This window comes from Pongo abelii, chromosome 3 (assembly GCF_028885655.2).
Source record: "Pongo abelii isolate AG06213 chromosome 3, NHGRI_mPonAbe1-v2.0_pri, whole genome shotgun sequence".
NCBI classification, from domain to species: domain Eukaryota; kingdom Metazoa; phylum Chordata; class Mammalia; order Primates; family Hominidae; genus Pongo; species Pongo abelii.
The window spans coordinates 106,122,093-106,137,105 of NC_071988.2; the positions used below are offsets into that span (position 1 = coordinate 106,122,093).

A 15,013-nucleotide genomic window follows, 5' to 3' on the forward strand; every position below is an offset into this window, starting at 1 on the left:
GCCAGGGTATTAAGGTCATGTGTCACATTTGCCTTTCTCCTAAAAATCCCCACCATTTTAGAATAAGTATTGCACCTTTATACATGGAGAAAAATTACTATAAAGAAGGTCATTTATCCCAGATCCTAGAGTATATGGTGGAAATATGAAGAAACATCATGAAACTTTGAAGTACTATTGAGGAATAACTATCTTTTGGGTATGTTTTATCTATTTATTTTTAAACCTGTTTTATGTTTACAGTTTATTAGCTAATCAACATCAACGTGCAAAAGTAAGTGATTAGTCCCTGCAATATGGTTTTGTGTAAACTACAGTAGTTCATTTGTTTTGAGAAGTCATCAATATTTATGTCATCTGAACTCTTAGTTACTGTAATGAATAGTATTTAGACTCTAAAGTTATGAAACTATCCGGCAAGGCCTCTGCAAAAATGTGGTTCAGTGAATTTCCACATGAATACATTTTCAAAGCAGGAAACAAGGCAGCATATGAAGATGTGATATTGTACATGCTAACACAATTTTTGGGCTTATTTTAAAGAACAAAGGAGTATCTATACTATATGTGATTATAATCTAATAGTTTTTAAGTTAGTACAAAATAAGCAAAATAAAACTTTAATGAAAAAAGAAAAGTCAGGCAGAAGAAAGGACCAACATTTGCTTTCAACCCTGTAATTTATTGGTAAAAGTTAAATCCAACAATTACTTACTTCCTAAAATAAAAAATAAATAAATTTGGTCGGACTAGAGCTATCTTAATGGAAAAGAACATTTTACAACTACACGGCTGGCATCGCGTAAAATAAGAAATGAATCAACTACTTAAAAAGGGAAATTACTAACAAGAGACTTATGAGAATATGGTGAATGAGAAAAGGAAGTAGAGTTCACCGTGATTTTAGGAGAAAGCAGAAGGAAACTGTGGGGAGCTGGGGACACCGGACAATAATGCAAGAGGTGATGTATAAAGTTATGAAACTGTAACTTGGTCAGAAACTTAAAAGATTGTCAAAAAAAATCTGCTAACCATTGAAACAGACTAATTCCAGTTCTGACATTTTCCTCCCCCTTTCCTACCATCTCTGAGTAAGGGCGAATATTGAAGGGGAAGACCGTGGCTGCTAATGCACACAGGAAGTCAGGGCTCATCCACATGGAGGCAAGGTCTGGGACGTTGTGATACAAATATCTGAAGAACTGCATCAGGGTCACAGGATATTCTCGGAGCCAAGATCCCTCTTCTTCTGATTGCCAAGGCTGTTATGGGGACATGAGAGGAAACACTATGTTAGTTATTGACACTGCTATAAATTATTTTAAAAATCCATTACTCAGTATTTTATGAAACTGGATATATTGATGGTCCAGAACTCTGTAAACCACACATATGAGTAAACACACATGTACACACACATGCAAAGAAATTTAGAAACTAGCTAAAACAAAAAATCTCCTTAGAAACTGATAGGATCATTGTCTAATCATTGGATTACTCACAGGTCTGCTAACTAGAATCAGTGGTTTTGATTATTTATTATTATTACCATGAGTGTTGGTGGTATGAAAGTGGCTGTATTACCATTAATGTTGCCCCATCGTGCATCATGCTAGGAAGTCAGGAGTAAGATAAAAGGTGGGGAAGTTACTTCACCTTTCTGAGCCTCACTCTTAAGCATTATGTAATACCACAATGATGATGATTAAAAAAATGAATACTGTATATTTGAACAACGTATATCTTCTGATACCTGCCCAGAGAGTATCTTTTAAAAAACTTTTCTTATGTCTTTATAGTTGTTTATGAATAGGCACCAAAACAAGACTCCTAAAACATTCTAAATTAATACATTTAATGGTAATGTTCTGTTCTTAGATGATACAACAATAGTTTTGACTGAAATTAGATTTGTCAGGTACATGTAATTCAAGGAGTCAAGTTAATATTTCCTGTTACAACACAATCCTAAATTGTATAAACAAATCTGGTCATCATTCACAGTATTCCTGTGAGATCAATAGGAACATCAGTTCTGTCTTTTACTCTTTCAATTCTTCATCTCTAAGTTAGACATAATTAGTGCAGAAGAAAAGCAAAAACAAAATCAAATGAAACTTGTATTGTTAACATTTCTGACCTCTAAATGAAAGTGACTTTAAAAGTTGAAATAACATATTATTGTAATAACATATACTACAAATATATACTCATTATATATGCACTCATTATTATATATTTTATTACATTAATAATGTAAGTTAATACTTATGAAGCACTTATTATGTATCAGCCATGTTTATAAGTGCTTTATGTGTATACACTATCTTATTAATTCCTCACAAATACCCTAAGAGATGCATTCTATTATTGCAAGCATTTTAAACACCAGGAAACTGAGGCACATAACTGAGGATAATACATTGGAAGTACCAGAGGTGAGATTTTAACCCAGGTAGGGCTCCAGAGTGCACGGTCTTAATAACTACACAGTCTGTTCTTACGTTAGACATAATTTTGTCTAACATAAGAGTCTGAAGTTCCTGAGATCATGCAGTAAATAAGTAGTTATGTTACCAAAAAATTCCTCTATTTACAAAAAAGTATCCCAGGCAGGAGGAATTCTCAATAGGCCTGGGCATTTGAGTGAACTTACTGAATTCAGCATGCTGCGGAGCATTCCCAATAATAAAAAAACAGCTTCTGTGCATACGTTATGGATAGAAGAGACCACAGTTCCACTGGAGGCAGGAACTCCAAAGATAAATGTCCAAATGGAATCCAAATCAAACTGCAGAGGTGAAAGTGAGCAAATATTAGCCACCACCAATTTTTCAGTAGAGACCCTCATAAGTTCTAATAGTCTAAAATTTCTTTGAAACTAGTTTTTTGTTGTTTTTAAAAGTAACCAATGATATAGACATAAAGAACTAGTACCCTTCCATCCTACATTTTAAAACTCATTTTTATAGATATAAAAAAATTGAATACTGTATATCATTCTGCATCCTGCCTTAGGTACCTATGTTAAAAACATTGCTTTCTACCTTTTTCCTAAAGAATATAAAAATAAAATACATGTTAATTAGCCAAGAGATAAAATTATAGAACGAATAAATTTAAGCAAGATCTTTTAAACAAAGCACATTAAGCTCACTTCTTTCCCATTCTCAGCAATATTTTAATTTTAGATTACTTACAGATAAATCTGATAAACTAAAAATTAATTTGAGACTTATTAATAGCAGTTTTATATATAAACTTTATGACTATGGTACCATGGATATTGAAAAATTGCATAACCAATACAACTGTGCTAGGCGTGAATCTGTATCTTAATTTAATCTAAGGGCACAGACTCAAGTGTTTACACTTAAAAGATTTTGTCAACTACTAGAATTGATTTGAATAGCATTTGGCATTAGGATGGAAGTGTAGTTGAGTCTAAAAGCGAAATTCCTAAGTCTTTGCAGTGCCGCAAACATAAGCTATATCTAGACATCTTTAATAGTCTTCATTTAGAAGTCAAGTAAAGTCTTACTGTTTTCCCAATGTGGATGCTATCTATCGTTAAGTAATTTTTTTTTTCCTAATCCGAATTTGCACTGAGAATCCTGTCATACCCACTCGAGGAGTGATATTTAATTTATGGTATATAAGCCACTCCTTTCATTTTTAATTCTGCAGAAATAAATCACATGACAGGCTGGACACAGTGGCTCACGCCTGTAATCCCAGCACTTTGGGAGGCCGAGGCAGTTGGATCACCTGAGGTCAGGAGTTCAAGACCAGCTAGGCCAACATGGTGAGACCCCGTCTCTACTAAAAATACAAAAATTAGCCCAGTGGGGTAGCGCCTGACTGTAGTTTCAGCTACTCAGGAGGCTGAGGAAGAAGAATCGCTTGAACCCGGGAGGTGGAATTTTCAATCAGCTGAGATCATGCCACTGCACTCTAGCCTGGGTGACAGAGTAAGACTCTGTCTCACAAATAAAATAAAATAAAATAAATCATATAACAAAAGAGTTCTTTAGATCACCATTAAATATCATCCAGAGTCTTTATGCATATATAATATACAGAGTAATCATATAGAAAAAAATGTAAATAGGGACAAAGGACTTTTTGGGAAATTTTTCTGTGGTATTTTCAGATTTTTCTGTCCCAAATCAAACCTTAAATGTGGGGAAACTGATGGAATTGACAGTTGGTTTTACAGTGATCATCCATTATCCTACGGTGATTCTTTGGAATACGTAATTTCACGCACCCCTTGCTAGATAATTCCTACCTGGCAACCCTGCTTACTCCGGCAGCTGATGACAGGCACACTGACCTGCAGGTTCTCAGGCAGCTCACTAACTGGCTGCTGCAGAAACAATGCCATGAGGAGAAAATAGAGGGCAGGGACATTAGTGTGTTTAGGAAGGAATGACTGAAGGACTGGAAAACCAGGAAAATGACAAGCATCTCGGTTAATCTCCCTGACTGTCGATCTCCCACCAGCACTTCTGCCCACGTTGAATCCTAAGAGAAGAGGAAATATAACAGTAAGTGCAAAATTAGCAACTGATAAACATGCTGCATTAACAAAGGAGGAAGTAATTCAGTATGTGTCAACACTTCTATCCAGAACATTCGTATTACTATAGGCAATTAAGTATTCAATTGTTGAATTAATCTCCAGTTAAAAGTTTTACTTTACAATTTGTTTGACTTTAGCAAGCCTGTCTATTAGGATATAGGTTTTGAAACACAGTTGAGAAAATAAGATACAAGGAGTCTGAAAATCCTTCTTAAGGTGCTATAAGTTCTACTTATTAAATGACCTCAGAAGAGCTCTAGTGTTCTTGGTTTGTAGTTCCCTTAGAAAAAAGTGAAATCCGAAATACAGCCAAAATTTAGAATGCTACAAAAATATAACTTAAAAATATCCTTGTTATAATATATTTTTATTTTTTTGAGACACAGTTTTGCCCTGTTGCCCAGGCTGGAGTACAGTGCCATGATATTGGCTCACTGCAACCTCCACCTCCTAGGCTCAAAGCAGTCCTCCCACCTCAGCCTCCTGAGTAGCTGGGACTACAGCCATGAGCTACCACCCCCAGCTAATTTTTGTAACTTGCTACAATATAGTTAATATATTTCATTGTCCTGAAAATCATGAAAAACTAGTTAACCTTAAATTACCTATGAATTTAGAGATAAGACAAAATGAGTAAGTAAAACAATCTTTACTCACAACATGATCTGTAATCTGTTGGAAAGCTGCTGGGCAGTGGGATGGCAAATCCAAGCCCGTTGTGGCTGCAGCTATCCACTGGCTGAACTTAACATCCGGAATTCTCTCTAGAAACCCAGCTTTTTAAGGAGATAGTCAGTTCTTACTAATGTAGCTTATGGCATCAGTGTTTCTATCAATCTTGTTTCCTCTGTTTTATAATGAAACTCAGGATACACCCTAAACATGTGGTTCACCTCATACCTAGGGAAGTACTCAGTACACAGTGAATGTTAGTCAAATTTTCAATGGAAACTTTTGTGAATAGCAACTAATAGATGAGGAATTGATTTCGGTCTAAAGCAATTTGTATTTCAAATAGATATTTGCATTTATTATTTATTCTTTAAGACATGAGGGTTCACTCTGTTGCCCAGGCTGGAGTACAGTGGCGTGATCGTAGCTCACTTAACCTCAAACTCCTGGACTCAAAGGATCCTCCCGCCTCAGCTTCCCCAGTAGCTAGGACTACAGGCATATGCAACCATGCCTGGCTAATTAAAAACTTTTTTTTGTAGAGACAGGGTCTTGCTATGTTGCTCAGGCTGGTCTCAAACTCCTAGCGTCAAATGATCCTCCTGCCTTGGCCTCCCAAAGCACTAAGATTACAGGCATGAGCGACTGCACTCAGCAAAGATATCCATATTTTTTTCAACTTCTTTTTTTCTGGAGTGCAGCAAAGTACATATTACAACTACTATTTTATATAATAAAGGAAAAATTTATGTCTAGGTTGCTTTTAAAATATTTTATCCTAACGAATTCCTCAGTGTGACGGGAATTAACTTCCAAAGTATGCTCTTCTAATTAATAAAAAAATTATATAGCAATTTAACAAGCTCTTTCCCATATCATTCCTTAATCACAATGAACATGTGAGGTAGAAATTACTATTATCATTTTTACAACATAGAAAACATGATTTGTTCAAAGTCACAATGTGGCATAAGTGGAGGCACTATGATTTGACAACTCATTTCTCCATTTTAGAGTCTGTAAAATTATTGTTTTCTTTGCCCTCATTAATGAAACTGCCACATTTCTGAAAGATTGGCTTAATTAGAATGACTTAATTAGAAGATCTTGCTGATTTTTCTTTATAGAAATTCCAAATAAAATTATAAGATTAAACAATGTTTTGAGCTCTAAGAAATCAAAAGGCATCTCAGCTACTCAGGAGGCTGAGATGGGAGGATCGCTTGAGCCCAGGAGCTTAAGTCTAGCCTGGACCACATAACAAGACCCAATCTCTAAAAAATAAAAAATTTTTAAAAAGTGAAAAAGAAACCAAAAGACATGAAGTGGTATTTTATACATTAAATAGGAAAATAGATTTTGATAACACTGCAAGTCCTAAAAAAAACCCAAAAAACTGGCATTCTCATTTTCCTCTCCTCTCACATTATTTTCCCCTATAATTAATCTTAAGGAATATTTAATATACCACGATTAAGCATTAATTTAGATACAAGTTTCAGCCACATGAAAGACTTTTATGGCAGCCATAACAAAGAATGAGTTCATGTCCTTTGCAGGGACATGGACGAAGCTGGAAACCATCATCCTCAGCAAACTAACACAGGAACAGAAAACCAAACACTGCATGTTCTCACTCATAAGTGGGAGTTGAACAATGAGAACACATGGACACAGGGAGGGGAACATCATGCACCGAGGTCTGTTGTAGGGTGGGGGTTAAGGGGAGGGAGAGCATTAGGACAAATACCCAATGCATGTGGGGCTTAAAACCTAGATGACGGGCTGATAGGTGCAGCAAACCACCATGGCACATGTATACATACGTAATAAATCTGAATGTTCTGCACATGTATCCCAGAACTTAAAGTAAAATTTAAAAAAATCTATTTTTATAAAGAAAAATTTTACAAAAACCAATACATGTGAATAAAAAAGTAAAAAAAAAAAAAAAATAGGTTGCTAGTCCGATCAAGGAGAAATAGAATCAAATGAGCTGATATGTACAGTTGTTTACACACACAAAAACGTGTATGTGTCAGATAGATATTCAGGGAAAATTAAGTGGGGTCAAATTGAAATTAAATTTAAATTGAATACCTAGATATAGGAGCAGCATATGCATGCTCATGCAAGTACCAATGAAGGACAAAAAGATTCTAATGCATGAAATCAGGTAGGTCAGACACAGTGAAAGCACCTCTCTCCAATATTACTAAAGTGACGCAGGACAGAAAAAGCACAGGACTAACAAAAGACAGATTTTTAGAGAGTATTACTGCCTAGCGAACTAACCTTATGTAGTTAACAGTCTTAATTTCCTAATTAGAGAAATTAATCCTTACTTTATATTCATTAGGCTTATTTTCTAGAAAATAAAACTTATATGCTATAAAATATATGCCTGTCTCCAGAATCATGAAGGGCAAATGAGATGATATATGTGAAATAATTTTGCAAACCACAATGTACTATTATAAATCTCAGGCGTTATTACTACTGCTGCTGTTGGCCTTCAAAATAAGCATTGCTGTCAATTAGCATTTAAATCTTGCATATTCAACAGAATTCACATTCAATTGTGCCTTTCATTGTTTATTCTCCAGTAGGTATTATTAAGGCCAATAAACAAAACTTCTTACTACCAAAATGTTCAAAATAATTATAACTGTAGATTAAATCCTTCCCCAGAGTTCATGTAAAATGTGATCTATTTTTTGAGCACAAAAGTACTCATGATGATCATTTAAAATGTATATTATAAAGCAGACAATTTTCTTTAGAAATCATTTCACAGTGACATGGAAATGATATTACTTTTCCTTTATCACATACAAAGTTTCTTCAGACCTTCTTCACATCTGAAATAACAATACAATAGTAGTATGTTGAAAGACCTGTCTTCCTATGGCTGGGTGCAGTGGCTCACGCCTGTAATCCCAGCACTCTGGGAGGTGGAGGCAGGTGGATCACGAGGTCAGGAGATCGAGACCATCCTGGCTAACATGGTGATACCCCGTCTCTACCAAAAAAAAAAAAAAATACAAAAAATTAGCCGGGCGTGGTGGCAGGTGCCTGTAGTCCCAGCTACTCGGGAGGCTGAGGCAGGAGAATGAACCCAGAAGGTGGAGCTTGCAGTGAGCCAAGATCGCGCCACTGCACTCCTGCCTGGGGGACAGAGCTAGACTCCGACTCAAAAAAAAAAAAAAGATCTGTCTTCCTATAATTTACTTTCATGTTTGAAGAAGTAGTACAGGCAGCAGCTAGACACTGATACTTAAACATTTTTTTCTATAAATAAATTACATATTAAATTCTAATCCCTATTTTTCCCATCGGACCAAGGTAAATAGATATTCTCAATATCAGCTTAAGATCAGACATACAACAATTAGATATGATTTACAAGGTAATGATACATGACAAATGTATTTTTAAAATTATTTAACTGAATGACTTTGCCTTTAAATAAAAACAATATCTTCAAATATATATTTTCCAAAGTAATATTACTAATATGAATGGAAATATATGAGTTCAAATAAATCTAGCATAGGAAATTGCAATTTTCTAACATCAGGTAAATGCTCAGTTATAGGCTGAAAATAGCTATGGTACTAGTGAGCTTACATCCTTGTGTGGCAATATAAGATAAATGTTAAAAGCATAGGCTTTGGAACTGAGTAAAATGAATTTGGTTTTCTAATCTGTAAAATAGATATGATAATATTTGCACCTCACAGAGTTATCGTGATGAAATGTTATTGCCTGGCAAGTGTTTAGGAACTAGCACACAGTAAGTACTCAAAATAAATATTTATTATTATTATTAATTTAGTTCTACTACTGATAATTTGCTAATTATTTACTTACAGATCAATAAGGCCTATACTACAAAAAGATCTTGAGGAATTCCCTGAGTTTTCAAATCTTAGTATCTTATTTCTGTCTTCAGTTTGATTTGCCATTTAAAAGGCCTAATTTGAAATCTTGTAAGCGCTTCATTCTATCATTAATTAAAATTAATATCTCCTTAATGGTGATCAAACTGTAGAGGATAAGTTTACATAAAATTAAAAAATAAAACAAAACACACCAGCTCATTTTCAAGCAGCTGACTAGAAAAGTCCCATACCTAATACAGTTCCAATCTTATTAGTTAAGACAGAATCTGTCTGTTCAAGCCATCCTCCACCACTGAGTCCTTCTTTAAACTTGATGAGAATAGACTGATTACTTAGTAGGACAACAAGAATCCTCATGGCTGCTGTAACTGTGGTAGAATGTAAGTGTTCCTCCATAAACATCATGATCCAGTCAAAACCCAGTGTCTTCACCAGTTCTTCACAAGCTCTATTCAGAGACAGATGGATTTAAAAAACAAAAAACAAAATTAATTTCAGAAATTAGGATTTAAAATCAAAAAGGCAAAAGAAGACTGAGTTTCATTCTTGAGATACTATAAATTTCAGGGTTAAAAAAATCTATTTAAAGTCAATGGCAACTCCTTCTTTTGCCTAACATGAATTAACTAGTAGTAGCAACTAGTATATCACTTTTAAAAAAGATTTACTTACTGCAAATTAATGCTTGTCTTTTCTTTAGATGTATAAATTAGTTTTAGCAAGATATCCAGAAGTCTATTCCTCAAAAGTATAAGATTAGCAGATACAAGACCTCCAAACTCCTCTTCAGTTCCTAAAATAAAAATAAATACATTAAATCTCGCCAGTAGATAAGCTAAAAGAAAATATACAACATAGTTCTTGGAGAGTTCACTGAAAAATATCTTTTAGAAAACATTTTCTCCAGGACTGCTTTTCACCAACATGGACATGAAAAAGGGTCAGTTAAATATTTCTCTTTACAACTCTGAAAATTGTTCATTTACATTTGACATTTCCTAAACTAGTGATAATAAGGCTGTGAGATATTTCTTACATTAATATTCCCCTTGCCTTCCCAATAGGGGGAAAGTCATCAAATGAGGACCATGTGAATAAAAATAATAATCACTGCTAACTCTTACCCTCTCAAATCCTTAATTTTTAGTTTCTTTTTTGAAAGATACAGTTAAATCTACCAGATTTAAAAATTGAAAATAGGAAGCATAGACTTATTCAGTAAACGTAATACATAAAGAAAAGTTAGAATTAAATAGCACAGAAGAAAGGCAAAGGCGCACAAACGCATAAAGGAGAAATTAGAGAAGAAAGGAAGAAATGGAGCTGAGACATTCTCAGATAGTACTGCAAGTACACAGAACTGGGCATCAACAACCCAGAGTTCTAGGCCCAGCTCTCCTCCAGCAGAACTATGAGTTACTGAGTCACAGACCTCACAGAGGCACACCTTTTAATGCACTTTGCAGATACTGTGTTTCTTACAAATTAAAGGGTTGTGGCAACCACACATACAGCAAGTCCAATCAGGCCATTTTTTTTTTTCAAAAGCATGTGCTCATTTCATGTCTCTGTCTTATTTTGGAAATTCTTACAATGTTTCAAACTTTTTCATTATTATAATATCTGTTACAGTCATCTGTGATCTTTGATGTTACTATCATAATTGTTTACAAGGGCCACAAACTGCACTCTTATAAGACAGTGAACTTAATCAAAAAATGTGTTTTGACAGCTCCGACTGGCCATTTCCCCGTCTCTCTCACTCTTCTTAGGCCTCCCTATTCCCTGAGTCATAAAAATATCGAAATTAGACTAATTAATAACCCTACAATGGCACCTAGATGTTCAAGTGAAAGAAAGACTCACGTATCTCTCACTTTAAATCAAAAGCAAGAAATGATTATGTTCAGAGAGGAAGGCATGTTGAAAGATCAGACAAGCCCAAAGCTGGCCTCTTGTGCTAAACAGTTAGCTAAGTTGTGAATATAAAGAAAAAATTCTTGAGGAAAACTGAAAGTGCTACTCCAGTGAACACACAATGATTAAAAAAAAAAAAAAATGAAACAGCCTTATTGCTGATAGGAAGTTTTACTGGTCTAGATAGAAGACTAAATCATCTACAACATTCCCTTAAGCTAAAACATTTCCCTGAGCAAAGCCTGAACTCTTTTCAACTCTATGAAGGCTGAGAGAGCTGACAAAGATGCAGAAAAAAAGGTGGGGGCCAGGTGCACTGGCTCGTGACTGTAACAGAACATTAGGGAGGCTGAGGTGGGAGAATCTCTTGAGTACAGGAGTTTGAGACCAACCTGGGCAACATAGTTGGACCCTGTCTCTAAAAAAATGAAGAAATGAACTGGGCATGTTAGCACACACCTATAGTCCCAGCTACTCAGAAGGCTGATGTGTGAGGATCGCTGGAGCCCAGGAGGCCGAGGCTGCAGTGAGCTATGATTGTTCCACTGCACTCCAGCATGGGTGACAAAGTGAGATCCTGTCTCAAAAACAAATAAACAGACAAAAAGAAAAAACAAAGAAAAGCTGGAACCAGAAGAGGTTGGTTCATGAGGGTTAAGGAAAGAAGCCATCTCCATAACAAAAGTGAAAGATGAAGCAGCAAGTGCTGATGTAGAAGCTGCAGTAAGTTATACAGAAGATCTAGTAAGATAATTAATGAAAGTGACTACACTAAACAACGGATTTCTCCAAGAGACTTCTCAACAGATTTTTTTCCAACAGCTTCCTATTGGAAGAAGATGTCATCTAGGACTTTCATAGCTAGAGGGGAGAAGTCAATGCCTGGCTTTAAAGTTCCAAAAAACAGAGCTGACTCTCTTGTTGGAGGCTAATGCAGCTGGTGACTTTAAGTGGAAGCCAATGCTCATTGATCAACTTGAAAATCCTAGGGCCCTAAGAATAAAGCTCAATCTACTCTGCCTATGCTCGCTAAATGAAATAACAGAGTCTGGATGACAGCACATCTGCTTACAGTACGGTTTACTGATGATTTTAAGCCCACTGTTCGGACCTGCTGCTCAGAAAAAAAGGTTCCTTTCAAGATACTACCAGCTCATTGACAATGCACCTAGCCATCCAAGAGCTCTGATGGAGATGAACAAAAAAATTAATGTTGTTTTCATGCTTGCTAATACATCCATTCTGCAGCCCATGAATCAAGGAGTAATTTTGACTTTGAATTAACTTCAAAGTTTTATTATTTAAGAAATACATTTCTAAAGGCTATAGCTGCCATAGATGGTGATTTATCTGATGGATCTGACCAAAGTAAAGTAAATCTTTTGGATAAAATTCACCACTTTAGACGTCATTAAGAATATTCATGATTCATGGAAAGAGGTCAAAATATAAACATTAACAGGAGTTTGGAAGAAGTTAATTCCAATCCTTATGGATGACTTTGAGGGTTTCAAGACTTCAGTGGAAGAAGTAACTGCAGATGTGGTAGAAACAGCAAGAGAACTAGAATTAGAAGTGAAGCCTAAAGACATGACTGAATTAGTGCAATCTCAAGATACAACTTTAACAGATGAGGAGCTGCTTCTTACAGATGAGCAAGAAAGCGGTTTCTTGAGATGGAATCTACTTCTGGTCAAAATGCTTTGAACATTGTTCAAATAACAACAAAGGACTCAGAATATTACATAAACTTAATTGATATAGCAGTGACAGTTTTTGAAAGGATTGACTCCAATTTTTAAAGAAGTTCTACCATAGGTAAAATGCCATCAAACAGTATCGCATGCTACACAGAAAACTTTTGTGAAAGGAAGAGTCCATTGTTATAGCAAACTATATTGTCTTTTTTTGCTTTTATTATTATTATTATTATTATTTTGAGACGAAGTCTCGCTCTGTCGCCCAGGCTGGAGTGCAGTGGCACGATCTCGGCTCACTGCAAGCTCCGCCTCCTGGGTTAACGCCATTCTCCTGCCTCAGCCTCCCAAGCAGCTGGGACTACAGGTGCCTGCCACCATGCCCGGCTAATTTTTTTTTTGTGTATTTTTTTAGTAGAGACGGGGTTTCACCATGTTAGCCAGGATGGTCTCGATCTCCTGACCTCGGATCCACCCGCCTCGGCCTCCCAAAGTGCTGGGATTACAGGCATGAGCCACCGCGCCCGGCCTGCTTTTATTATTTTTTTAATTGACATATAATTGTATACATTCATGGGGAACAGTATGATATTTCAATACATGTGTACCATATGTAATGACCAAATCAGAATAATTAGCATCTCCATCACCTGAAACCATTGTTGTCTTATTTTAAGAAATTGCCACAGCCACCTGAACCTTCAGCAACCACCACCCTGGTCAATCAGCAGCCAACAATATCCAGAAAACACCCTCTACCAGCAAAAATTACAATTTGCCGAAGGCTCAAATGATTGTTATCATTTTTTAGCAATAAAAAACTTTTAAATTGAGTTATATACTTTTTTTTTTTTGAGACAGAGTCTCACTCTGTTGCGCAGGCTGGAGTGCAGTGGCGTGACCTCTGCTCACTGCAAGCTCTGCCTCCAGGGTTCAAGCCATTCTCCTGCCTCAGCCTCCTGAGTAGCTGGGACCACAGGCACCCACCACCATTCCTGGCTAATTTTTTTGTATTTTTAGTAGAGACGGGTTTCACCATGTTAGCCAGGATGTTCTCAGTCTCCTGACCTCGTGATCCGCCCTCCTCAACCTCCCAAAGTGCTGGGATTACAGGTGTGAACCACTGCACCCGGCCGAGTTATATAAATTTTTTAAAAGATACAATGCTACTGCACAGATAGTAGACTACAGTATAGTGTAAACAGAACTTTTACAGCACTGGGAAACCAAAAAATTTATGTGACTCACTTTATTGTGATGTTAGCTTCATTTGCAGTGGTGTGGAACTAAACCTGCAATATTTCTGAGGTATTCCTATACTTTCCTTCTTTCTAGAACTAATGCTCAGGCTAAAGTTTCATGGTTATATACTTTTACTTGTTTGGGACAATGCACCTTTAAACTGTCCTTTAAAATGCTAACTTAGTACCTTAATCATTATGGATACTTCAAGCTACCAAGAAGAACCCAAGATCCTCACCTCTTCTGAGAAGACAGAGACTGGTAATTTGCAAATTGCCTTATCAAAAGAATATCACAAAACTTACTCTAAGAGCTACTTCCTTTAAATTTTTCTACAATAAAGTAATAATCTAGACAGAAATTAAAAATTTTATTTAACTTTTATGTCTCCTTTTCTTACTGTCACAGTTTTCATTTTTTAGAACATTATATTATACTCAATAAAGTCTTCAGTGCATATCAAATAAATAAATGTCATACACTAACAAGACTAGCAATTTGCTTCTGACTTTATTATTTCAAATGACAATAAGCTGATGACAGTATCAGTCTAATCAACTTGGCATATCAAAAGAAAAATTTACTAATTTATACACCCCTACTTCAATGTTCTATATGAAAGAAAAATTTACAACACTACTATGGTTATTGAATTCAATGGACAGCAAATAAATATGGAAACCAGATAAATATTTTTCCCACCTTTTTTTGTTTGTTTTTAGAGACAGAGTCTCACTCTGTCACCCAGGTTGAAGTGCAGTGGCACAATTACAATTCACTACAGCCTCAACCTCCTCAGGCTCAAGTGATCCTCCCACTGCAGCCTTCTGAGTAGCTGGGTCTATAGGTGCACACCAACACACCTGGTTAATTTTTGTATTTTTTGTAGAGACGGAGCTTTGCCATGTTGCCCAGTCTGGTCTTGAATTCCTGGACTCAAGCAATTTACCTGCTTCAGCCTCCCGAAGTGTTGGGATTACAGGTTGTGAGCCACC

General features: G+C 36.0%; 1 protein-coding gene across 10 annotated transcripts in view; it reads right to left on the reverse strand.

Annotated features, from left to right (window-relative positions):
* WDFY3 (WD repeat and FYVE domain containing 3) overlaps window positions 1-15,013 on the reverse strand; it is a 304,455-nt gene that overhangs the window by 84,299 nt on the left and 205,143 nt on the right. For 9 of the 10 annotated variants that reach the window (XM_054554129.2, XM_054554132.2, XM_054554131.2 and 6 more), the window contains 5 exons: window positions 9,835-9,955; window positions 9,393-9,610; window positions 4,292-4,527; window positions 2,657-2,791; window positions 1,083-1,262 (listed from right to left, as the gene is read on the reverse strand). In XM_054554129.2, coding sequence (XP_054410104.1) covers window positions 1,083-1,262; window positions 2,657-2,791; window positions 4,292-4,527; window positions 9,393-9,610; window positions 9,835-9,955 — 890 coding nt within the window. The remainder of the gene's footprint in view (window positions 1-1,082; window positions 1,263-2,656; window positions 2,792-4,291; window positions 4,528-9,392; window positions 9,611-9,834; window positions 9,956-15,013) is intronic. The other variant, XM_054554133.2, reaches the window with a different exon arrangement.